The sequence below is a fragment of the Vipera ursinii genome (assembly GCF_947247035.1).
Source record: "Vipera ursinii genome assembly, chromosome: 1".
Classification (NCBI taxonomy): Eukaryota; Metazoa; Chordata; class Lepidosauria; order Squamata; family Viperidae; genus Vipera; species Vipera ursinii.
Window position 1 is genome coordinate 72,971,602 of NC_139512.1, and position 27,474 is coordinate 72,999,075.

At 37.5% G+C, this 27,474-nt stretch overlaps 1 protein-coding gene across 2 annotated transcripts in view; it reads right to left on the reverse strand.

Moving 5' to 3' along the window:
- PALS1 (protein associated with LIN7 1, MAGUK p55 family member) overlaps positions 1–26,996 on the reverse strand; it is a 68,768-nt gene extending 41,772 nt beyond the window's left edge. For both annotated transcript variants that reach the window (XM_083349024.1, XM_083349025.1), the window contains exons 1-2: positions 26,795–26,996; positions 2,471–2,989 (exon numbers count right to left, since the gene is read on the reverse strand). In XM_083349024.1, coding sequence (XP_083205150.1) covers positions 2,471–2,873 — 403 coding nt within the window. In that variant the 5' untranslated portion in view covers positions 2,874–2,989; positions 26,795–26,996. The remainder of the gene's footprint in view (positions 1–2,470; positions 2,990–26,794) is intronic.
- Between the last annotated feature and the right edge of the window lie 478 nt (positions 26,997–27,474).

Consider the following 27,474-nt stretch of genomic DNA (forward strand, 5'->3'; position numbering starts at 1 on the left):
TTGCTGAGCATGGATGTGCTCTACCATCTCTACTCAAGCTTCCTAGCTGGCCGCTTTACCTCCTTTGTGCTGGGTGGGCCTGCTACTCTGGGCGGCGGCGGCCTAATGGACCTGTGTGAGCTGCTGGCAGCAACAGCCTGAGGTAGGGCTAAGGTGCATCTGGTGTGCGAGGGGAACAGGCTCCATGCACAGGCCATGGGCAAGTTCTGCGAGGGGGCCAAGGAGATGACCAGCAACGACCTGCTCTCCAACCGCAAGAGATCCCCTGGATCTCCCCCAACCCTGCCCAGCCCCCATAGGCATCCCCCCATGAGCAACATCAAGGTGGCCACACCCACCCAGTCGTCACCACTGCAGTCATGCCCACCCAGTAGGACATGCCCACCCTGCCCCATTGAGGGCACCACAATGCTGGTGCGGCCTTCAATGAAATCAAGTTTGACACCCCTGGTCTAATTGATCAGCTGTTAGGTCTTCAATGCCAAAATATTCTTATTAAGGCATTAAATTTAGAATTCATCTTGTCTGAACTGAAAATGAATAACTGTCCTTATTAAAATAGGAAAAGGAAAAGGTTATTTTCTTACTTTTGCAATATGTTTATTTTTAAAAAAGAACTTTTTTATGCAACTTAGAATCACAAACTGTGAAGAGGAAGCCTCATAAATCTTTTCAATAAATAAGCAGTTAATTTCTTCCAAAAACATTTCCCAGGGTAGACAAAATATTCCAAATGTAAGCTACAGTTAGGTTTAACTTATGATTAGAACTTTGCCCAACTATGTTTCCAGCTAGCTTAGGAAAGTCCAACAACAACAATTCAGTAATGGAAAAGCAAACAAGCTATATTGGATTTTAATATAAAACAATCAAGTACCTTTCCAAACATCATTCTTCAAACCAGCTAAAATATGGCAGCAATAAATCATTTTTAAAAAACTAATGCAAATCACAGTAGGATCCATAAATTACTAAGCACTAATGTTAATGAGAGATTTAAGTATATTTTTCTTAATTTAGTTTTTCAAGTGTTTTTATTCTGTTAATTGTCAACCAGAATCATGCATTTAAGATGAGAAACATCCAACACATCTTCTTCCTCCTATTTCCCCCACAACAACTTTGTGAGGCGAGTTGGTCTGTGTGTGTGTGTGTGTGTGTGTGACTGGCCCAAGGTCATTCAGGCGACTTTCATGGCTAAGGCGGGACTTGAGCTCATGGTTTCTTGATTTCTATTCTAGACGAAATATTATTTTGCTGATATACAGATTTCCATATATTTCTTTATTATAGCAATTCTTCTATTTGTGAATTGCTAATTCATGGTGAGCTACTTCAAATCAATAAATTTCTGAGACAAAACATAAGACAATTTTATTAAAACATAATGTTAAGTTTCTTAAGAGTTAATGCCTAAGGAAGTATTCTTTATCATATAAATCATACAAGTTATTTTGAATTTTCACATTGTTTTTAGCTCAATAACTAGCTTTTTATTAGACAGTCCTTGCTTGCCAGCTGCTCATTCAGCAACCATTCAAATTCCCACAGTCGTGTGACTGCCAAGTACAACTTCACAAAAGGCTTCTAAGAAGCAATGGGGAAGCCAGCAGGAAGTTGCAAGTCAGACATATGCTTAATGACTACAGGTGATTCACTTAATGATTGTAGCTGGAACTGACATCAGAAGTCAGTGTGGTCATACTATGTTTACAAGAGACATTTCCTGCAAGGAGTTTTTTAGACTGCTCTGAGGAGATGGTTACTAAACCTCAGAATAGTTAAAAAGATGGAAATCTCGAATAAAACATCTTCATAATTGGATAGAACGGCTTGAGGAGCTGCCTGGACGTGAGAAGGAGTAGTAGAAGGTCTGGAGATGTTTAAACAGGCTGCACAGTGATCTGACTAGAACCAAAGATTACACTATTCAAGCAACTAAACATCTTTTATACTGCCCTCTAGGACTGACTTGCACACAGAATGACTTGCTGATCAGAAATATCTCTGCCATTAACATGGCCCAGTACTGGGCTAGAACTACATAACTCTGTATTTGTTTAAAGCAGGGGTAGGCAACCTCGGCTCCTTTATGACTCATGGACTTCAACTCCCAGAATTCCTGAGTCAGCATATGCTGACTCAGGAATTCTGGGAGTTGAAGTCCATGAGTCATAAAAGAGCCGAGGTTGCCTACCCCTGGTTTAAAGCTTTTAATTTTGTTTAAATATTAAATTAATAATATCCCCTTTCCTAGTTCCTGCATTTCTGATACAAGATAAAGATGAGACATTATGTTTCACTTTATGATCACATTGCTTATCCACAGAGTTGCTCAGCCCCAATTATGTCTGTAAATGAGGACTATCTGTATAGACATAATCTGTCAAGCCTAATTAAATATTCTTTTAGAAGCACTAAAAGTTCCATTGCATATAAAATAAATTGTTCTACTTAAAAAAATACGTACCTAGGATTTTCACAGCACAATGCGGACTCTCCAGAGTTACTCCTTCTCCTGTGTCAAACATAGGATTGTCTATTCCAGTCTTGGGAGGAATTTGTGCTAGCTTCTTCAGTCTCATAGAAGAATTAAGATCAAGTTCTTGTTTTTTTCCATCTTCTTCCCGTCTTCGTCTTAGGTCCTCTTGCTGCTGTCGGATCCGTTCAAGTTGAGCACTCCGCCGTAATGGCATCATGCGGTTGCCTAGATCACCTGGGCAATCCACAGCCATCTCCCTGTGTTTCTGAGATTCTTCAAGAGGTGCAAGATCCATAATTTTTGTTTCACTGTCTGAATCTTCTGTTACATGTCCATTCATATGAGAAGTTGTCATTGTTCTATGTGAGAAGCTGTATGGCTTGTCAGACATAAATTTTATTATAACACTTCTTTTCTTGGTAGTTCCACTTAAAATCCATTATAATGTTAAATAATTCTTCTTATGCATTACCGGAGGAAAATGAAAAGATATCACCAGGAAGAAATCTGAAAAAAAATTAAATGTAGATTATATTAAAATGAATAAAGTTAATGTAGAAAACCTAATTCTTATATTTAATATTGTATGTACCTTAATTTTCTAGAGCAAAACTCTATGTCAAGGTATACCAAATTTCCTTGTTCCCAACTCTCAAGTAAAAAGCTACTTCTGTTTAGGGGAGCAAACTACCGGTAAATTAAAATTGGAAAGAACATTCTATGTGCTATAATTAAATTGCAATGGGGAAGCCTCAACTCCAAACTCACTTTAAACCCATGAAAATCTGGAAATGTCTAGGAGAAAATGCATGGAGACACATTTTCAAGTTACCTGTATTTGGATTAGGTGTACGGTATTTTATTTCACAACTGTTTCGTGGCACAGTTTTTGCCTTCATTTTATACATTTCTTATGTACAAAAGTTATTACTTTAGGAAAACATGTTCTGGTCCTTATTTAAAGTGTGTTTATTTCATCTTATTAATAAAACGTTTTAGAGCATTTTTTCTCTGCTTTCAAACAGATATATCTTTTTCTCTTTGCACGTTGTACAAGGAGTTTCTAGTTCTGATTATAAAATATTAATACATACAACAAACATTAGAATATGCTTTATGTTATGCTATAGGAAAGTCTTTTTTGTAAATGTCACTTTATCACTATCCATTTTATTAATACATGCTGGTTGGAAAAACAAAACCATGGGGATCACTACAGCATAAAAACACTTAATAAAACAATTGCTTATTTATAGCAATCAACTTCCTTTACTCCCATTTGTTTAACAGTTGTTCCTTAGTTTAAAAGGATGGGTTTTTTTGAAACTTCTACTTGATTTCAGCACATCTTTTATTGTCATCAACTAAACTTAATTAATTAAAAGATAAAAATGCATCTCCCTGTTCACGTATTAACATTCCCTTTCTACATTAGATGAAGGACCATATAGTCCACTGTTTGTTTTTAATAGAACATTATCACATGTTCATAGAATAAAAGTGGTGGCCACTATCTGACTGTCCCTTGAGAACTGGCATGTGGTCACACTGCTTCTAGGGACAAATATTGAAATATTTTATTTGCTACTATAGCCAATAAATGCAGACAGCTATTATTTAATACACTACTAACTACTACTACTACTAACTACTAAAACTTTCCTCCTTGTATTGGCAAAGTGATGAATTGCAGCACAACAATTTAAAACTAAGGTACCTCAAATGGGCTACTTTAAAGAATGCATCCAGAACCCATGACTCCTATGGAATTAAAATTTGGCAAATTTTATAAAGCATTTAATGATATAAAATACAAAAGTACATTAGGTCAGCTATTCTTGAAGGCAATGAGGAACCTGGTAAGGAAATATCTCTCACAAAGGGCTTTAAAATATCAAATGAAAACAGCTATATTAGGCTTTAGTAATAACAGTTTTTGTCGTTTTTTGTGTGGCAGTAATATTATTTAATCTGTGAAAAATAAAATCAAGTCTCCAGAAGACAAATTTGACTTCTGGTGACTATATGAATATGTTTATATATTTTCTCAAAAAACAATATGGAGATACTTTACCAGTATATTTACCATTTTTCTCTCACTTTTATAGTTCCCAAGTTCAATTCAGGTTTCAATTTATCAAGGTTAGCAGGACGGTTAACTTATAGCTATCACATGCTGTAATAACTATCCCTTAAAATATGTCCTTGCTGAAAAATACAGTTTGTTGCATCATTTCATGAGTGACATTTTTTAAAAGTGAATATAATTATGTCAACAGACACAGCCATTTATTTCAGTTCATTTATATTACACTTATTATCCTTGATTTTAATGTAATTTCAGTAAATGTTTTTGTAATAAAATTGGCTCAAGATTACTGTCACTAAATAATCTAGTTCAGGGGTGCGAAATGGCCTGAAGCACCATGCAGCGTCCTGCCACGAGCAACAGCAATGGCCTGAAGTGCTGTGCAACCTCCTGCAGTGAGTAGCGGCACTCACATGACGACCCACACGGCTTAACAAGTGTCGGGGCATGGGAAGCCTGGCTGTGGTGGTCCTACCAGTAAGGTAAGCAGGTGCAGGACTCGTGGGGCAGCTTCACCCCCCCCCACCCTGCCCCCAAACTAGGGCTTACTTTGGGGGAAGCTTACTTTCGGGGAAACACAGTATGTATTCTTTGTAAACTGCTGAGCTGCATGAGAGGATTTATTGCTTCACAGCAAATCATCTTCCCATATACTGTATATATAAGATAATAAAGTGTGCTTGTAGTAACAAAATGTATAGCAATAGCAATAGCACTTATATAGCCTGCAATACTAACCACTACACCATCACAGCTTTTTCATTGTATTAAGATGTAGTTATAAAACTGATGTATGTAAAAAGCCAAACTTAACCAACATATGTTCATTAATCAACAGTTCAAATGATCCTCATGTATAGGCAGTATTTATAGGAATACTGGGATGCGGTGGCTCAGTGGGTTAGGACGCTGAGCTTGTCGATCAGAAGGTCGGCAGTTTGGCGGGTCGAATCCCAAGTGCTGCGTAACAGAGTGAGCGCCTGTTACTCGTCCCAGCTTCTGCCAACCCAGCAATTCGAAAGCACGTAAAAATGTAAGTAGAAAAATAGGGACTGCTATGGTGGGAAGGTAACAGCATTCCGTGCGCCTTTGGCGTCTAGTCATGACTACGGAGATGTCCTCGGACAAGCGCTGGCTCTTCGGCTTTGAAACAGAGGTGAGCACTGGCCCCTAGAGTTGGAAAGGAATTAACATTTTAAGGTCCCTAGTGATAGTTTTGGGCTTCAAGAACTTCAGCTCAAACCTCCTTTGCTCTCACTGTGGGGTCTTGACAAAGGACCATAAAAAAACCCCCAAATGCACACTGTTATCTTCATTGTAGCAAAGTCCTGGTAAATATATTTCCTTTTAAAATAAGAGTAATAGTCTTCCTACAAATGAAACATGTCAGTTTTAAATTGATACTATGCACTGAAATAGAAAAGAGTAAGAAGAGCATTTATATCTGATAATCTCCAGTTCACATAATATTGAATAAGGATTAGATGTAATTCTCATCAGTCATCATCATTACCCAATCAATATATGCAAGACCATAGTTTTGCATTCTAAACTCTAAAGTTTGCATATTATAATCTTGTCTCAGAAAACACGCAGCAAATGGAAACTTATGGCAAATCTTAAGAAAGAGACAGAGCATCTGAAAAATGAATAGCAGTACCTCAGTTAATATGAAAAAATAAGATTGATAAAAACAAAGAAAGGGGGTGCTGTAACAGGAACCCATAATAGAAGCAACAATCAAAGGAACGGCCCAATGGACAAGTGTGATAATGAGAATATCTGGATAATCATTTGGATAAGTGGAAATTAGAAAGAGCATTCAAGCCCCTTCAGAATAGAATCTCTGAAGCTTCAAGGAAAGAAATGAAAGGAAGACTTGTACTATGTATTCAAAATAACTGTTGCAGCTCATAAATCCTGATTAATGAACTTGGCAATATTGTAAAAAGCATCTGGGCTAAAAAAAAATTAAAGAATAAAAGCACTACGGTCTTGACAACTATTGTCACTTGCCCTATCAAGAAGAAGTGTTGATGCTTTCCAAAAGCAAGTAACAGGCATTCCAAAGTGGGAAGAAGTAAACTATCCCAGTATCTTTGTTTCTCTAAACTTTGGAGAAAGCACAAGAGGATCAACTATTCTTGACATGGATACTGACACAACAGGGAAGATTCAGTAAAAGTTTTAGAAATTCCAGGAACACTACTGGAAAGTTGCAATGTGATGATGGAATTCTTCACTTATTTTTGTTGAATTTCAAAATGTTGACTTTAATAAAAATTAAGCAATAAGTGGTTTCATTACATGAAAATAGGACAATACGTTCAAGAGGGATGTGAGTCCTAAAAAAGGGGGACAATTAAAAAAAAATCTAACGGAGAATAAAATGGAAGCCAACTAGTTATATGAAAAACTTACTAAAATCTAAAAATAAAAAGGACACATATAGATGGTAGAAGAAGACAAATTGACACAGCATTTAGCTCAGAACTGTAGGGGAAATCCTTAGATTAATGTTATCACTTAAGTACTGAAGAAATACTTTGGCCAATAATTTTCTTGAGAAATCTTGATGGAAGAAATGAAATGCAAGACAAATGGATGACAGCAAATACCATTATCCTCAAGGGAGACAGGGCCAAAAGAATCCAAGGAACTAGAGATTTTAATCTCTAGAACAGATTTAAGAGATCAGTTTGTGAGCATCTTGAAAACAGAGCAGTAATTACCAGAAGTCAGCATCAACAATGACAAATAAATTTGTCACGAACAAACTTAGCCACAGTAATCATAATGTGTTTTCTGACTGAATATCTCTGAAAATAGATTGTACAGATATTGTCAATATAGGTAGTCCTTGCTTACTGACAGCCTCATGCGGCAACCAGTTACAATAGTACTAAAAAAATAAAATTGTGACCAATCCTTGCATTTACGACTATTGCAGTGTCCTGCAGTCATGCGATCAAAGGCAAAAGGAAAATCATAAGTTATGGTCACAAGATTTTTTGCTTAGCACTTGTGTTGCTTGTCTTAATGACTAAAGGGAAAGTGAGGTCATTAGTTTGTCATAGTAACATGATTTTCCACTTAGGAAATGAATTACAGGTCTCTATTGTGGTTGCTAAGCAAAAACTACCTTTATAGAATCAGATTCATAGATCTGGAATGGGCTACAGAAATAATATATAGCCCAATTGCCCACTCAGGGCAAGATCTACTACATCTCTGCTAGATCTCTGCTTGAGATCTTGATGAGGCACTCACTACTTCATAAAGCAGCCTGCTCCATAGGCTGACAATTTGCACAGTAAAGAAGCTGGTTTTAATATTTAACCTGAAACTACTTCCTTGTAATTTGAACACAGCTCTGCTTTTTAAAACAATAAAAATATCTGCTTAGCCCGCTATACCTCCGAGAAGTTGCTCAAAGGAACTGATCAAGTTTACAAATCAGTAACGGGTCACTCTGGTGGTGGCTGAGGAAAATAGACGCTGATGACAACCAATTTCCTTCCTTCCAGGAAGCTGCCACTGATTTTTTTCCCCCCTATGAATAGAAAGGGTATTTCTTTGGATCTGATTATTGGTCTTCTTTACATGGTCAAATTAGTTTGTTGAAAGCTTGTGCTATATTTTGGTTCTACAGATTCAGCAGAATTTGAAAATGATCTGCCTTTCCCATTTTGGACCTCTTAAAATAAATGTAAATAATATTTAGGCAGACAGATATGTCAAATTTTATAGGAGGAAGATTTTTATATCCAGTAAATAGGCAATAGCAACTGTAAGCCTTCATACATAACAAATTATTACATGTAATTTGTAGAAAAGTTTAAAAAAGATAATCTTTAGCTATCTTTTAAGTATACTTTTCCTTTTTTAAGCGTAACAAATATTTGGAAATAGAAAATATTTTGTAATATATGAGATATCTCTTCAAAATTTAATAGACTCATGAACATTTTATTTAACCACAATATAATCAGCACAATCTGCCTTTAGTAATTACTCTAACAAGAAACGCCAGTGGTGATGCGACGCTGAAGACAGCCATCTCTGGGCTGTCCGCTCCGCAGCTTTGTTGAATCACTGAAAAACAGCGCCGATCAGCTGTTTTGGTGATTCGGAAGCCCCCTCCCCGGGAGAAGAGGAGGGGGTGAGGCCCCAGGTAGGGGTTGAGCTCTCCGGGGCCGCCTGAGCTTTAAGTTTGGGCGGCTGAAGGACTGAGCCCCCCCGAAGCCTGGGTTTGCTCCGGGCTGTGCAGCGTCTCTGCTCTGTGATTTTTGGAGCAGAGCCAAGCGTTAGCAACCACCCCTGCCAGAAGGAAAGACTCTTGAGTATCAAGACGCAGGCAGAGCGGTACAGGAGGTCAAGGTGAAGTGGACTTTTATCTTTACTCTCTAGCTCAACGGATTTTATGGATTAAAAGTGAAAGTGCGCAATAAGTGAAAGTGGGGGAAGATGGCGACGAAAGCCTCTAAAGTTCTTCGGAGTGCGGGGGCTTCCCCGGTGCAACAGACTTCGTTGCAAGCTTTGCTCCCTCCCACACCTGCTCCGGCACTGACTCTTAAAGATTTACAGGATGCCTTTGAAAAGCAAACACAATTAATGTCAGATATGATGGAAAAGCTGGAGGAGAAATTGGAGGAGAAAATGGAAGAGAAGCTGGAAGAGAAGTTTAGAGCAATGAGGGCAGACATCTTGTCTACAATTGAAAATGTGGTTGTATGTGTGCAAAGCTTGGATGAAAAAGTGGAGGATCTTAGTCAAAAGAACTCTATATTAGAAGTAAAAGTATTAGAGAATGAAAATATAAGGGATAAAGTGGATGGAGACTTGAGTCTGGTCCAGTACCATCAGATGGAGTTTGCTATCAGAATCAGGGGCTTAAAAGAGAATCCTAAAGAAGATTTAAAGCAGCTGATCTCCGAGGCTTTGGAAGTGATACTGGGCCAATCAGCAGCTGAAATTGAGGGAAGTATAGATAAAATCTTTCGTGTGAACTCCTGGATTGCAAGGCAGAGGAAGTTACCTAGAGATGTGGTTGTTTATTTTACAAAGAGAGCAATTAGGGATGAAGTTATTCAAGTTGCTTATGATACTAAGTTTGTGGTTGCTGAGCAAGAAGTTTGGGTTTTAAAAGAGATTCCTCCAAAGATTTTAAGGAGAAGGAAAGATTTTGCCTTCCTAGCACAGGAACTTAAGAAATGTGACATCAAGTTTAGATGGGAGATTCCAGTGGGCATGGTGGTGATGCATGAAGGTAAAAGATACCGTCTGGTTACAGTGACTCAGGCACGTGATTTTTACAGCAAAGTTTTAAAAGCAACCCCTCTATCACTTCTGGAAGCTGTAAAGGGATATGGCGAGGGAAAGCCTCAAGATGCTGATGGAACACAGACAGAGGAGAATGGTGCTGGAGGGGATCAAATTACAGTTTCATCGGCAGCTGCTGGAGAGCAGAGGATGACGTGTGCCGCTTTAAGACGAGTGAGACAAGAGCAAGAACAAGATCAGCAGAAAGTTATGGAACCTCCAAAGCGTACTTACAGTGAAGCTGTGGGAGGGGCGCGGCCTAAGGAAGTTACAGGGGTCCTGGCAGACGTGCTCCAGAAGCTTTGGGATGCCAAGAATGGTGACTAAGTTCCTAACCTGGAATGTTAATGGATTAAATTCACCACAGAAGAGAAAGAAAGTTTTTCAATATTTAAAACAATTTAAGACTGACGTTATTTGCTTGCAAGAAACGCATATTAGGGTTATGGACCCAAAGTACTTGTTGAATTCAAGGTTGGGTACGCAATTTATTGCTTCTGCAATGAATAAGAAAAATGGAGTGGTTATTTATGTTAAGAATACTCTGACAGCGGAACTAATTGAAGTAGATAAGCAAGGAAGATATGTTATGATAGATTTGCTGTTAGAAGGCAAAAAAATGCTTTTAGTTGGATTGTATGCTCCAAATCAACAACAAGCTGACTTTTATAGTTCACTACATACAAAGATTACCCAGTTGGATTATAAATCTTTTATTTTTATGGGAGATTGGAATGGTGTCTTGGATGTACAGCTGGACAAATCGGGTTTTTTTAAACATGCCCCGAGTCATGCTAGACTGCCTAAATCTTTTTTTGAAATGAAGGATGATCTGGAATTACGAGACATTTGGCGTGAAACGCATTTACATGAAAAGGATTATACTTTTTTTTCTGATAGACACCAATCTTTTTCTAGGATTGATTTTATATTACTGACTAATGATTTTTTTTCTAGGATTAAGAAGATAAAGATCTGTGCAAGAACTATATCTGACCATAGTCCAGTCTGGTTAGAGATCAATAAGGACAATAGAGATAGGTGCTCCTGGCGCGTAAATGAGAATTTGTTTAGAAATCAGAGAAATGTGGAAGAATGTAAAAAGCAGATGAAAGACTTTTTTGAAATTAATATGAACAAGGATACTTCTATGGACATGGTTTGGGATGCTAGCAAAGCTTATATGAGAGGGGTGTTAATATATATGAATAATAAATACAGACGTAATATGGAAATTAGGAGGAAAGAACTGGAGAATGAAATTAGGGAAAAAGAAAAGGCCCTAATTTTGAATCCATCGGATGTGAAGATTAAAGAGGTTATTAACTTGTTAAGAGGACAATTTGATAAGTTGATGGCTGATCAGGTGGCAACTAACTTACGGTTTGCTAGGCATAACACTTTTTGCAATGCCAATAAACCAGGTAGGTGGCTAGCCTACAGGTTAAGAAAAAAACAAAGGGCCTCTAACATAGATAAAATTGAATACAAAGGAAAGGTTGTGTTTCAACAGGATCTTATCAAGGAAGCCTTTGTGGATTTTTATTCTAAACTATATGTTAAGGAGAAGATTAATGAAACAGATATTGATGTATATTTGAAGAATGCTAGCATCCCGGTTCTTACACAGGAACAAAAGGAGGAGATTAATCAATTGATACCAGAAGAAGAAATTTTTATAGCAATTAAGGAATTGAAGTTGGATAAAGCGCCAGGTACGGATGGTCTGACTGCGGTCTACTACAAACATCTACAATTGGAGCTGATAAAGCCATTAAGGGAACTGTTTCAGACAATTCAGAAGGGGGGAAAGGTGCCTCTGTCTTGGAGAACTGCTTTTATTTCTTTGATTCCGAAGGAAGATCAAGATGCTACTCAAGTAAAAAACTACAGACCAATATCACTTTTAAACACAGACTACAAGATATTTGCTAAGGTATTAGCTAATAGATTGATGAGGGTTTTGCAACAGAAGATTCATGGGGATCAAACCGGGTTTATTAGTGGTAGACAAATGAAAAATAATGTGAGGCATATAGTTGATGTGGTGGAGTTTTTGGAAAGAAACAACCAGATCCCTGCGGCGCTAATTTTCTTAGATGCTGAAAAAGCTTTTGATCAATTGAATTGGCAATTTTTGATGAAAGTTTTAGATAAAATGAATTTTGGGGATAAATTTTTACAACCAATTAGGGCATTATATCAAAAACAAACTGCCCGAATAATAGTTAACAATAGTCTGATTGAAGTATGCAATATTGAGAAGGGCACAAGACAAGGGTGTCCGTTATCACCTTTATTATTTGTTTTAACATTGGAGATATTATTGATAAAAATACAGAATTCGGAAAAAATTAAGGGTATTCAAATTAGAGATCAGGATTATAGATTGAGGGCGTTTGCAGACGATCTGGTTGTTACGGTGACTCAGCCAGAAAACTCTGTTGTGGACCTGATGGAGATAATAATGCAATATTGGAAGGTTTCTGGATTTAAGGTTAATGTACAAAAAACAAAAATTTTGGCCAAAAATATGACAATACCGCAAAAGGCCCTTTTAGAAGGATTAACTGGATTTGAGATTGTTAAAAGGGTTAAATATTTGGGGGTGTATCTGTCACCCTCAAATGCAAAGTTATATAAAAATAATTATGAAAAGTTATGGGGAAAAATTCAAAAAGAATTGGAGAGTTGGGGAAAATTGCAATTGTCTTTATTGGGAAGAATTGCAGCAGTGAAAATGAATGTCCTGCCTAAATTTTTATTTTTATTCCAAATGATACCGATTCTTAAAAAAGATTCTAATTTGGAAGAATGGCAACGGGGTATCAATAAATTTTTGTGGGCAGGGAAAAGGCCACGAATTAAACTTAAGATTATGCAGGATACTCGTGAAAGAGGTGGTCTTAAAATGCCTAATCTTAAATTATATTATGAAGCTGCTGCGTTGTCAGGAATAAGTGATTGGATTAATTTGACACAAGGGAGATTATTAAATCTTGAGGGCCACGACTTGTTATTTGGCTGGCATGCATATTTGTTGTATGATAAGGTAGATAATGTATTTAAAGTGCATATTTTAAGACAGGCATTGTTGAGAGTTTGGAAGAAGTATAGACATAAGTTAGACTGCAAGATGCCGTTGTGGGCAATCCCGAAACATGCAATAGAAAACATAAATGTAGGCTTCAAACATGATGTGACTACGTATAAGGAGATCTTAAGTTTGGAAAGGAACATCTGGTGTTTGAAGCCGTACAATCTCTTGCGAGATGAGAAGATTGTTCAAACTTGGTTCCAATACTCAATTACGTGCCAGGTGGAAAGAAGACCAGAAAATTGGTTTCTCAATGACTGATGAAAATTTGATAAAGCAAATTAGAAATCAGGGTCCAGCACATATTAAACGGATTTATCTTGCATTGATACATATTGACTCAGAAACAGAACTTGTTAAAGACTGTATGATAAAATGGGCCCAGAATATCCAAGAAGTTATTACAATGGATACTTGGGAAAAGATCTGGGTGAGGAATGTAAAATTCACGCAAGCCCAAAACCTAAGAGAGAACTTTTATAAAATGTTTTATAGATGGCATTTAGATCCTAAAAAGCTTGCAAGTATGTATCCGAATTATCAACCTAAATGTTGGAGATGTGGTGGTGAAGATGCAACGTATTTTCATATATGGTGGACCTGCAAAAAGGTTAAGGCTTTTTGGATAAAAATTTGGTGGAATATGCAGAAGATCTTTAAGCAAAGGATAAAGTTTTGTCCGCAATTGTTTTTGCTGGGCATAATTACAGATGCTACTGTTGTGGACATTAAGTTGATGTTGAATTTAATTACAGCAGCAAGACTATTAATAGGTCAATATTGGAAAAAGGAGGAACTGCCGACTATAGAAGAATGGACTCTAAAGGTTTCTGACCTGGCGGAAATGGCAAAGATCTCGGCTTACTTGAAAGATCATTCGCAAGAACGTTATATTATGGAGTGGAAAAAGTGGATTGATTATATTCAGAACAAATATGGGACTAAAAAGTTTCATTTAGCATTTGAATAAGTTTCCTTTCCTTTTTTTTCTTTTTATATGTAACATTAGTATTGCTTGTAGTCATTTTATATGAGCTAGAGGGCGATAGAGTTAATAGTTTATTGTTTTTAGCATATGGATGTTTATGATTGTTCTTTGTTTTTATACCTTGTACTTAGCTCTGGGAAGTGGGGGGGGAGGGGGAATGGGGGAGGGATAGGGAGGGTTAGGTAGGGGTGGGGGGAGGGGGGGATTGTAAAAGATAAAATGTACTGTAAAACTTTTCAATAAAAAAAGAAAAAAAAAGAAACGCCACAGTAGTTTATCTATGGAAGATTAAAATTTATCTATGTAAGATAAAAAAGCATTAATTGAGCTGAATCAAATTCAGCATTTGTAAAAAGAGCTAAGGTCCTAGTCCAGGGGTAGGCAACCTTGGCTCTTTTATGACTCGTGGACTTCAACTGTTGAAGTCCACGAGTCATAAAAGAGCCAAGGTTGCCTATCCCTGTGACCTAGTCAGATTTGTTTGCTGTTAATTTTACTAATCTGGAGTCTGTTTAGTCTGGTGCTTAAGGCACCAGGCTAGAAAGCAGGAGAGCGTAAATTCAGGTCCTGGCTTAACCATGAAAGCCAGCTAGGTGACTCTGGACCAGTCACTCTCTCTCAGCCCAACCTACCTCACAGGGGAGGTTGTTGTGAGGAAAATAGGAGGAGGAAGGTGTGCTGAGTATGTTCACCACTTTGACTTACTTGTAAAAATAATGAAGGCGGGATATATAAATAATCTAGGACAACCTAAGAAATTGATTTGCATTTACATTAATTTAGGTGGCCGGAAATACCTAAATTAACAAGGATTTATTTTCTGCTACTACAGTATTTACTATCAATATAAAATACCAGCATTGCAAAGAGAGTTGTCATTGTGGAGAAAATAGAAGAAAGGTGTGTTAAGATGTTTAGTGCCTTAAGTTATAAACAATAAAGGTGGGATACAAATGAATAAATAAAAATGTTGAAACAATGGTATGCTATTTTATTCGTTCCCCCCTTCTCTTACGCCTTTCCACCTTTAGGTAGCAGCTGGAACTTCTCATTTAGGCCAGATTAGCATTCCTTTGGCACTCTTTGAAACTGAATGTTTGTTTCTATAGCAACAGCTTTCCCAGCTACTAAAGGGGGAAAAAATATATCATGAAGTTGTATCAAGCCTTTCCTTTCTCACTAAGGTTCTCCTAACATTTCAGGAGATTAACCTTTTAAACTAAAAAAAAACACCCAAAACCCTAGATGTTATACAATACAGCATACTTCTAGCAGTTATCAAGTCCTTTGGCAAATGGCTAAAACACCCTAGTAAGTAGAAGTAATGATACCAAAACCTCTGAAGAACAGCACATAAAATATTTGCTCTATTTATGTCAGTCATTTGAGACTTAATGACCCAGGTGAGAATTCATTTTATGTTATACTTAAAAATAGATGCAATCCAAAATAATGTATCAGTTATATAAATGCTGAATAGACATTACTGAAATCTTAAATAGTGAAATCTTAAACATTTGGCTGTTTCTTTCAAGCAGATACTTGCATTATAAATTGAATATAGAATTTATCTATATATACAAAATAAAAAATTCAAAACATTTACCAAATAATTTTCACTGCAAAGAAACGCCATTAAATAATTATCCATCCTGGATAATTTGTATTTTAAGCATAAACAGACTAATTCTGTTTTTTCAATCTTTAGGAAAAAATCCAATGAAATTGTATTTGATATTATCAAATATAGTTTACATTGTTCTAAATAATTGTCGAATTCCTTACCGCCCTTCAAAAAGGCATGTGAAAAAATAACTATCTAGATCAGGAGAAGGCAATGTAGTGCTCTCCAGATATTTTGTACTATAATTTTTCATAAACCAATTCAATTCTTCCCTGACTTACAACAATTCATTTAGTGACTGAAGTTATAATGGCACTGAAAAAGTGATTTAAGATAATTTTTCACATTTACCACCATTGTGGCATCCCCATGGTCACCTGATCAAAATTCACACTCTTGGCAACTGACTCAGATCTATGACAGCTGCAGTGTCCTGGGATCATGTGATCACCTTTTGTAACCTTCTGACAAGCAAAAGTCAATGGGGAAGCCAGATTCACTTAACAACTGTGTTACTAACTTAAGAACTGCAGTGATTCACTGAACAACTGTAGCAAGAAAGTTCATAAAATGGGGCAAAACCTACTTAACAAATGTCTCACCTAGCAACAGACATTTTGGACTCAATTCTGTTAATAAGTATATATGAATGGATGCAATCAAATTGTTTACTATGATCAGCAGGGGAAAATAAGTAAATCTTCACAGTATAGAAGCAAAAGACACTTCCAACCTAAATTATACTTATTCAATTATAGCTGAATGAAGACTCTAGACTCTTTTAATGATTATAGTGTAACATTTTTCTGCAATTATCTGTAATACAATCAATGGACTTCTACTGAATGTGGACAAACTAAACCACCTCTTCTATTAGCATACTAATAAAGCTAACTTTCTCCCAAATTTGTCATTTTTTAAAAAAAAAAATAAGTTTGAAGATCAGAATTTTATCGGTGAAAATTTCCTAGCGATAGATAGATAGATGATAGACTGACTGATTTTAGGTTGAAGTTATTTAGTGGGATGAGAAAGCGTCTTTAAAATTTAGTACATTGCAGAAGATTTCCAGGAAGTAGTATCCCATCTTGGAAGTAATGTGTTAAAAAAACTTGGCCCTAGTCATGTCTTCAACCTACCTAAACAGCAATTAATGTTATCATAGCTATTAAGGTACAACAAGGTAACTGTCTCAGAATAATCGAACAAATTCTTTCTGACAATGTAACAGAACAGGCAGAAATTTCTTCTGTCCTCCAGGCTCAGCGAATTGGTAAGATGCATCTGCAAAAGATGACTGCCTATCAACCTTTGAACGTATTATAATTGTGATCCACTTCATTTGGCAAGCATAACAAGAGTAGGGAATAACAGGAACAGGAATAAATTTAACAGATTACTATTTCTCTTTCTGTATGAGTTTGGCAATTGTGAAACTTGGAAGGCTGCCCACTGTAATGAAGATTTTGGGTGGCATAAAACAGCCAGACAATAAAACTTGGGAAATAATTATGTTCTTCTATATCTGCAAGGCAAAATAAAGTGCACTATATTTATTTCTTGGGACACTCCTGAATATTTTATAATTTCATAAGAAAGGAACTTTCAGCCATTTGATCACTTATCCTATTTCAATTAGGAGTGGCTTTTCTGAGTCATCAGTTTAGTTTCATTCAACTTGTTTTGTACTGAGTAGAACTTTCATAGTGTGCAATGAGATCAATTATTTTACAATTACCTTTCTCTTATGTATCATTTTTTCTGCCCCAGAAAAAAAGAACTTTGCTCTCAAGTAGTAAAAGAAAGTCAACATCTAAAGCATTTTTTTCTGAAATCAGGCTACAAACCCTTTGTAGATCAGCCACAGGGAACTACTTACACTGTATTTTCACAAAGTGATATCAGAATGTACCAGAATATATACTTCCCCAGCCAATCTGATATTGCAATGATAAAAGCACTGTAAGTAAATGAGAAGACTGAAGTCATACCGTCTTGAACCCATCACTCGGAGAGGACAAGCAGCCTGCCAAAATGCTAGATTACTTCTAAAAAAAAGTCTGAAATTGTCTCTATGTATGTATGAAATCTATGACAGCAGTGATACAAAGATAGCAAAAAAGTGATAAAATCCCTTTATGACAAAGGGCAAATTACACCTACTTATTTCTTCTCTTCTCCCACCATTTTTGAAGGAATATATTATAATTTTTCCCGGGGCTAGCAAACCACTTCTATGTCCCCAATTTTTGGGATATTCCTGTTGCAACATGTCTTAGGATCTTGTAGACAACACGTATAGACGTAACAGTGGACTAGTATCAGTTACAAGGCTTACTGAAATAGGTTTAACTTCACACACCTAAAAAAAAAGCCAGATGGGAATATACTTTATATACTTGGTGAAGTTACATGTGGAAAATCAAGTAGCATTGTATACAAAATAGAATCTAGGATATCTAGTCACAAAATGGCAGCAACTAACTGTAGTCAAAAAAAAGCTTTAAGTTGATATGTATTTTAATTGAATTACATGTAAGAGTTGTCATAACCATTAATCAGATAGCATGAATGGATTTTGCTTTTTCTTTTTTGCCAACAAGATCATGTTTCCTTGAAGGTCTTTCCTTGAAAATGCAAGAGTCAAGGAGAAGAGAATTTAGGCTATAACCACAGAATAAAAGTCTACCACTAATCATTAAAACAAGAACAGCAAAACTAAAACAGGATATAAATACTGTTTATTTTCAGTCTAGAAATGATCTTCCCTATCTACCTTTTGCCTTTACCCCACTTCACTGATGTAGATTTCCTGTTAGAGCCTATTGCTCTTACTGACATCAGTCAACATGGCAGATTTCTAAAAAATCAGAATAAAAATATAACCAGTTAATAACTAAAACATAGTGAGGTACTGGATCTCTTCTATGCACTCCAATATGATTGATTTAAATGTGTGGGAAGGCACAGCTTGAAGGTGTTGCCTGATGTATTACTGCAGGACCCTCCTAAATTCTGCAAGGAACCAGTCATGCCAGTTAAAAATAAATTGAATACTTTTACACCCTATTTTGAAAAAGCCTTCAGGGCCACAAACAATTTCAATCACCACACCCAAAGCGAGTATCAAGAAGATAATATTATAAAAATCCTCAAATCTCACATACCGCCCTATCTCTAGTTGGATAGTTGAAGTAGTCACACATTAACTCACCATAATGTCAAGCAGAATATATCTTGGACCTATTAATGAATCTTTAAATACTCCATAAAGACTTCAGAGCTAATCTTAGTAGACAAGTCAAAAAACATTAACAGACAAGAATATTAATCTATTCCCAAACTGAAAATCAACTGAGAATTGAGTAATCTATTTATATTGATCTATAGTAATACCAGCACTATGAACTGGAATTTCAAATCTAACGAATGTTTTATATTTATATATTTAAATATATACAGGTGGTCCTTGACTTATGACTACAATTAAGCCCAAAATTTCTATTGCTAAACAACACAGTTATTAAGTACATTTTGCACCATTTTATGACCTTTCTTCCCACAACGGTTAAGTTGGTAACACAGTTGTTCAGTGAGTTTGAGCTTGTCAAAAGATCTCAAAAGATGATCATATAATCCCAGGACACTGCTGCCTTCATAAATACATGCCAGAGGCCAAGCATCCAAATTTTGATCACATGACCACAGAGATGCTGCAACAGTCATGTGGAAAATGATAATAAGTCACTTTTTTCGTGCTGATACAACTTCAAACAGTCATTAAGTGAATTGGTTGTAAATCAAGGACCACTTGCATGTTATTCACTTTTTTAAGATTAGCAATAACCATTATCTTCTTACAGTAACCATGCAAACATCTATGAAAAATCACAAGTATGTAATGAATGCAAGAGCATCATCAAGTTCATTTTCGCAGCAAGTTAGAGATACACTTTCTTATATTAAGAAGGTAATGCATAATTATTATTAGCAGGAATTCATAGCTTTTTCTTGCATAGATTGATCTAATCCTCTTTTCAAATCATCCACATAAATGGCAATATTTCATATTGTGGCAACGTATTTTGCAACTTATTTATGCATTGTATTTTACAACTCCTATAAATACTACTTAAACTCTTACAAACAAGCAGAGATAGTCCTCACTTAATGACACTAGTTGGGACTGGCAACTGCTGGTAAGCGAACCAGTCACTAAGTGGGAAATCAAATGAGTGCAACTGTGCTTTCTGGCTTTTGTTTTCCTTCTAACCACCTCCTGGCCCATTGTCATTCTCAATTACATGGTTACTGTCTTATACACATCAAAAACAATGTGATTGTGCCGCAGCCTGGGGCTGGAGCCATAGGCATGGTATACAAGCAGCTTACTCTCTTGAAATTCCTTTTTCTCCAATCTCTCTGCTGGGGGCGGAAGCAAGCAATTTATGCAGCCAACCTCTCCTTTGCCTGAAAAGGTTTGCTCCCTTTTCCCATTGAGATTGCATTGCTTTTATGTATACAAATCAAACAGCTTACTCTCTTGCAAAGGAGAGATTACTTACAGAAATCGCTTGCTCATTTTCTCCCCTCCCATCTTGAAAGCAGAATAGAGGGAGAACACAGACACAGGAGATGTACTAACTATAATGGTGATCACATGACTGAGGGATGCTGAGAAAAATGGGCTATAAACTTTTTTTTCCCAGCACTGTTTAAACAGTCGCTGAATGAATGGTTGGTAAGTGAGGAGTACGGTAACTGCAATCAGAGGAAGAAAAAAAAGACTCTTGGAACAGGAGACAAGATAGCCAAACCTGGAAGGACAGAAGGAATGTAAGAAAAAAAAGTCATGCTAATTGAAGACTTTGCTAATCTGAGTTTTTAAAGAGATTGATAAGCCTCATCAATTGGACCCCTTTGCAAACCAATTCTATCTCCAGGGTTTCTCCTAAAATTTATTTCCATAAAGCAATCCTAAATAAAGGAATGAAATGCTTAGCATTGATATTTTAAAAAGATTTAGGCACAATAGGCTGTAATCTCAAGATTCTTTCAAATTGTTCAGAAGTGGTCTAGTTGTAAGTGCATTTTGATTTATTTACACACATGTTAGGTTTGCTTTACTTATCTAAGTAAATAAAGGTTAAAGTAAGTAAAGGTTAAGAGAGAGGGGAATAGAGAGCGAGAGCACAAATTTGCTTATCATGAAGTCTTCTCTGGAGACTATGGTAAACTGTTAGCCCTCTCAGATAAACCTACTTTATTATAAGGCTTTACTGTAAGGCTACATTGACAGAATCTAGAAGTCTGAAAGTACAGATGTCCTACCATCTCTTTTTACAGCCTGATCAAGTAGAGCAGGTCATTCCTAAGTTATTTTTCCTGACTGTTAAGCAAGTGCAGGCTCCTTGTCTGACTGTTCCCTAGGCAGCATCTCTTCCCCTGGGTCTCAAGATTATTCCTACATACCATTACATAAGCCAAGCATCCATCCACTTCCCTTCTTTCCACTTAACTGAGCTGCATCTATTTATGGCCAATTCTCTTGCAATCCAAAGCACGTTTTTTTTGTTTTAGCCATTGTTAATTGATAAACTCATTGGTTCAAGTTGTTTTCCTCAACCTTTTTATTTTGGAAGAACATTTAAGATATTTTTCAGATCTCAGGAAACCCTTGCATAAAAATCTAACAAATCATGAAAACTTCACAATGCCACTCACTTCCAACCTACAATCTAGCTTTGCAAAGTTTATAACAAAACAAAACAAAACAGCAGGCTGGCAGTTGAGTCCTGGTTCATAAAAATCTCCATCAGTACAAGTACTAGTATTGCACAGCGTGGGAAATTTAAAAGTTTTTCTTCCAATCACAATGTTTCATGGAATCCTAGAATTTTGCAGTTGGCAAAAACTGGGATAGAGTACCGAACTCAAACAACCAACAGACATTTAACCTGAGCAAATTTCATTACACATAACTTCAGGTTGGTGCTATGCAGACAACATGTTTGCTTGCAAGACACATTCCAGTTTAGAAATCCTAGTTCGTACAGAATATTGTAAGCATGCTGTGACTATAACTGAACTCGAATTACTTATTCTGACCTCTGCAATTTTACATTCATGGCTTATTCTTAATAAGAATTTTGAAAACTGTTTGCATGGTTTGCGGGCCAGAGGCATCACAACGAAACTGCACCCACCACAATGCCAGCAATGGGGAAAAAGTTCCGATACATCATGCGATGTTATGTGGTTTACACCATTAAAGGTTAATTGGAAGTTAAAACTAAAGAGTATTTAATCTCTTCTCTTTTCTCTCTCTCTCCCTCTCTCTCTGTGTGTAGTAAAACACTTTTTTGAGGAGAATTTCGTTTATGTGCAGCCAGTTTTGATGGCTAGCTATATGCTAAATAAATGGCATTATGCATTGTCATAACATTTCACAGTTACTGAGATTGGAAATTATAAAAAAATACAAAAATCCAAGTTTCAGCTTCATATTGCTAATTGACGATCTTTTAAAAATTAGATGATTGGATAGAATACAGGTCAGTTCTTGACTTACAACAGTTAATTTAGTGACCATTCAAAGATTTAATGGCACTGAAAAAAGTGACTTAAGGCCATTTTTCACACTTATGACCATTGCACCATCCCCATGGTCATGTGATCAAAATTCAGATGCATGGCAACTGACTCATATTTATGACAGTTGCAGTGTCCTGGGATCATGTGATCACCTTTTGATACAACAAAATCAATGGGGAAGCCAGATTCACTGAACAACCATGCTACTAACTTAACTACAGGGATTCACTTAACAACTGTGGGAAGAAAAGTCGTAAAATGGGGCAAAACTCACTTAACAACTGTCTCACTTAGCTACAGACATTTTGGGCTAAATTGTGGTGGTAAGTCGAGGACTACCAGTATAGTTTCAATGGTCCCAGTTTGAATTATCAGACCATCCAGCAGGAACAAAACAGTCTAACTGATCAGCTCTTAGGTCATCAATGCCAAAATATTCTTATTAAGGCATTAAATTTAGAATTCATCTTGTCTAAACTGAAAATGAATAACTGTCCGTATTAAATCAGGAAAAGGGAAAAGTTCTTCCTTTTGTAAAATGTTCATTTTTTTTAAAAAAAAAACTTTTTTATGCAACTTAGAATCACAAACTGTTAAGAGGAAGTGTGCAGCAACAGCCAAATAAGCTCATACAATCCTGGGTTGTATAAACTGAGGCATAGAATCAAGATCACGTGAAGTATTAGTACCGCTTTATAAAACCCTAATAAGACCACATTTGGAATACTGCAACCAATTTTGGTCACCATACTACAAAAAAGATGTTGAGACCCTGGAAAAGGTTCAGAGAAGAGCAACTAAAATGATCAAAGGCCTGCAAACTAAAACATATAAGAATGGCTGCAGGACTTGAGTTTGGCTAGTCTAAAGAAAAGAAGAAATAGAGGTGACGTGATAGACATATTCCAGTATTTGAGGGGCTGCCACAAAAAAGAGGGGATCAAACTATTCTCCAAAGCACCAGATGGCAGGGCAAGAAACAAAGGTTGAAAACTGATCAAAGAGAGAAGCAACCTGGAATTAAGGAGAAACTTCCTGACAGTGAGGACAATTAACCAGTGGAACAGCTTGCATTTAGAAATCGTGGGCGCTTCGTCACTGGAGATTTTTGAGAAGAGAGTAGACAGTCATTGTCTGAAATGGTACAGCTCTCCTACTTGAACAGGGGGCTGGACTAGAAGACCTCCAAGGTCCCTTCCAGCTCTATTCTACTCTACTCTATTCTAAACTTTTAAATAAATAAAGCAGTTAATTTCTTCCAAAAACATTTCCCAGTAGACAAAAGATTCCAAATGTGAGCTAGATTTAACTTATGATTAGAAGTATGCCAAACCACGTTTCCAGCTAGCTTAGGAAAGTCCAACAACAATTCAGGAATGAAAAAGCAAACAAGCTATATTGGATTTTAATATAAAAAAATCAGGTACCTTTCCAAACATCATTATTCAAACCAGTTAAAATATGGCAGCAATAAAATCACATTTTTTAAAACCAATGCAAATCACAGTACAATCTATAAATTACTAAGTACTAATTTTAATGAGAGAGTAAAGCATATTTTTCTTAATTTACTTTTTTTCAAGTGTTTTTATTCTGTTAATTGTTTGCCAACCAGAGTCATGCATATAAGATGGGAAACCATATAAATTAAATAAATAAATATCAATAATATGGCATATTGAAATCAAAGCGGGCCATATGTGTTTGTGGCCAATAGAATGTCTGCTCAGAAATATATCCACTGATTTCAATGTAATTTATTTCTAGGTATATATAAGATTGCCTTAACTATACTATTATAATGTCTTACTAACATTATTTGCAAAAGAACTATTTTTAAAAATCTCAAATCTATTATCTTGGAAGCAGCACTTGAATATGAATAGGAGAGATTTCATGAGAAACTTTGATCTGAGTATTAAGAACATGGCTGAAGTCCATTATTTGTTTACATTCTTGACTCACTGGTATGGAACAAATCGTATGCATTGCTATTTCCAAATCATCTGCTTTTAAAAATATACAGATTTCAACAAAATGCATTTAAATTAAAAAGCTTTAAACTATTAAACTTAACCCAATATTTTTTGAGAATGGATATTAATATTGCTTTATCCTTTCACTTCAGCAACAGCATTTCACCAGATAATTAACTGACTAATCAGTTTAAAGAAAATAAACATCAAGAGATAATATGTTATTTTAAAAAATATCCATTGTTTTTCCAGGTAAATTTAATTAAAAAGATAATGCTTTATCTTGTTATCCTCACTTGCATTTACATTTGTTGGAGATAGCATCCTTTGTGAACAGAAACAAAGCTAAGCCTTTTGATTACCACAAATAAGCCAATCCTTACATGTTTTTTAAATAATAAAATATAGGCAATTTTCATTTAAATAATGCTATCAAGTTCTATAGAAAGAAAAAGATTTTAATTCAAGGAAAACAAAATACTTTAAATGCAAATCTTTATAAGGACTGGAAACTTTTTAGAAATTTGGCTTAAAGCAGCAAGAATTACGCCTATTGCTCTTTTTTGCAAGACAAAATGAGAAATCATCTACCAATTATGTCAATGCAGGCATATATTAAGGAAAGGCTAAACTGCTTCAATTTTCTTGAGTCTTGACACAATCAATGGGAAATAACTTGAAGCTTTTGGTGGAATTCCCAGGATACAATTAGAGGGGCAATGCACATGTTCTTTGTAGTTTCTTCACAATTGTTTTTTCCCCCCAATATTTTATTAATTTTTTATAGTCACAAGTGCTTAATGAAAAATAAAAAACACATAGATTTTAAGCCAGAATTATTTTTGTTAGGTATAATTGTAGGAAATTATGAGAAGGCATGTGTACATTTAATGTTACATATGTTAACTGCAGCAAAAATTGTATTTGCTCAACATTGGAAAGATGAAGAATTACCAGCGGAGGAAGAGATAATGAAGAAAATTTTAGACTGTGCAGAAATGGACAGATTGACACTGAAAATGAAAAAGAAGATTCAGAACATTTTAAAACATGGGATAATAAATGTTATCAATGGCTAGAAAAACGAGGTAGAGAGAAAGGAGTTTAACATGGGTTGGCAAGCTAAATATTGAAACCCAGACAATAGGTTGCTGATAAAATATTAAGCCCAATTGTTTTATTAAGGCAACTTTCCTTAGAGCTACCGATTACATTAACTCACAACAGGAAAAAAATTACAAAAATTCCTTGCGGTATGCAGAGCTGTTTGGTGTACGGTCTTAATTCCTTTCGCAAAAACAGGTTAGGACTAATAGCCTTTTACAAGGCCAATCAACTCGCCAAACACAGGACTTCCAGGAGGTCACAGAAAGAAGCATAAGGCAGGATTAAGGGCAGGACGCACCGAAATAGATCGTGCGCAAGGGCAGCACCAGAAAAATACGTTACCTCCAAGGAATCCTGAAAGACAGAAACTAACTTGGTCTCCTCGTCCGTGCCAGACACCCAGGAAACAGCCTAAGACGCGAGTCCCACACATAGATGGCCATCAAACTGCAAGACTTAACGCTTGGAAGTATACAGACAACCCCTAGTAACCATTCAAGGGAACGATTTTTATTTTTATTTTAATTCCATTTATATCCCGCCCTTCTCCGAAGACTCAGGGCGGCTTACAAGCTTAGCAGTAGCCTTCATTCTATGTATATGAGACTTAACGCTTGGAAGTCTACAGACAACCCCTAGTAAACATTCAAGGGAAAGATTTTTATTTTTATTCCATTTATTCCGAAGACTCAGGGCGGCTTACAAGCTTAGCAGTAGCCTTCATTCTATGTATATGCCTGCTTATTAGGGCTTTCACACACACCCACACCCAAGCGGCATTATTACAAAGTCAGCTTAATTGCCCCCAACAATCTGGGTCCTATATTTTACCTACCTCGGAAGGATCGGAAGGCTGAGTCAACCTTGAGCCTGGTGGGACGCGAACCTGCACTAACTGCAGGCAGCCGGAGTTACTTAAGGAGGCATCAGCCCACTGCTCCACCAAGGCTGATCGGGACACGAAAGAGCCCCCCTAACAATCCCTGCTCGGGAACGGACGGCAAGCAAGAGCGAGCGAGCAAAACACAAAAAACACCAGCAAGCCAGGAAGAAAAAGCAGAGGGAAAAGGCGGGGCTGGGAGGGGGGGGGAAAGAGTGCAGGAGGCAACCAGCCTACACCGAGGAAAGTTCGCGCGCACGCACAACACCCGGGAGGGGGTGGGGGGGAAGAGCAGCAACCTGTGCGCCCCCCCCCCCGCCCAAACTGGAAGCAGACCCCGGGGACCATAGAGTTCCCAAAGGCGGCAAAGGAAGGTAGGTCGGCTGGGCCAGGGGTCGGCAACCTCGGCTCTTTTATGACTCGTGGACTTCAACTCCCAGAATTCCTGAGCCAGCTATGCTGGCTCAGGAATTCTGGGAGTTGAAGTCCACGAGTCATAAAAGAGCCGAGGTTGCCGACCCCGGGGCTGGGCGAATGTCTGGTACTCCTGCGGGGGGGGGGTGTCCTAGAGACGGCCTCCGCAGAGGCACCTGTCAGGCAGCAGCAGGACCAAAGGAGGAGAAGCGGGGCCTCACCTTCACGCTCCTACCGAGCCATATAGCCCAGGGCCGAGGCGAAAGCGAGGGGGCGCCCGAGCTACCGCTCCGCTCCGGAGCTCTTCCCCCCAACCGGAGGCGACGAAGGAGAAGCTCCCCGGGTTCGCCGCCGCCGCCGAGCGAGACTCGAGTCACAAGGACCGCAACTTCGGCCACCTCCCGTGCCGGATTCCGACCCCCCAAAAAGCCGCCCCGCCCCGCGCGCATGTGCACATCGGCTTCGCCCGCCTTCCGAGCCTCAAGCCCCGCCTCGCAAGGGCCTCGCGACGGGATTGTGGGGAGGCGCGGCGCGATGGGGGGAGGGGCGCCACTCCCGGGCCGCGGAGCTTTTTACGTGACGTCGAGGCGGCGGCGGCGGCGGCCGGGAACGAACTTACTTGCCCCGCCCTGGGTCTCCTCTCTGCGGCTTGGCCCGATTGAGCGACGTCCTGCTTTGGCTTGGTTTCTGCCCGTCTTAAGGTAGCTTGCCTCGGCGTTACCAACCGGGGCGGCGACATTTCTCGTAACTGTGTTTCCGTGGTGACGGCAGTCTTTGCGGACCGGTCGTAGGTACTTCTCACGCTTTTCAGCGGACGTGCATAAGAAGGGCTTTTTACATCTTTTGTCTTTATAACGTTCAGCCTTTTAATTTGTCCAAATGGTTTAATCAAGCGGCGTCT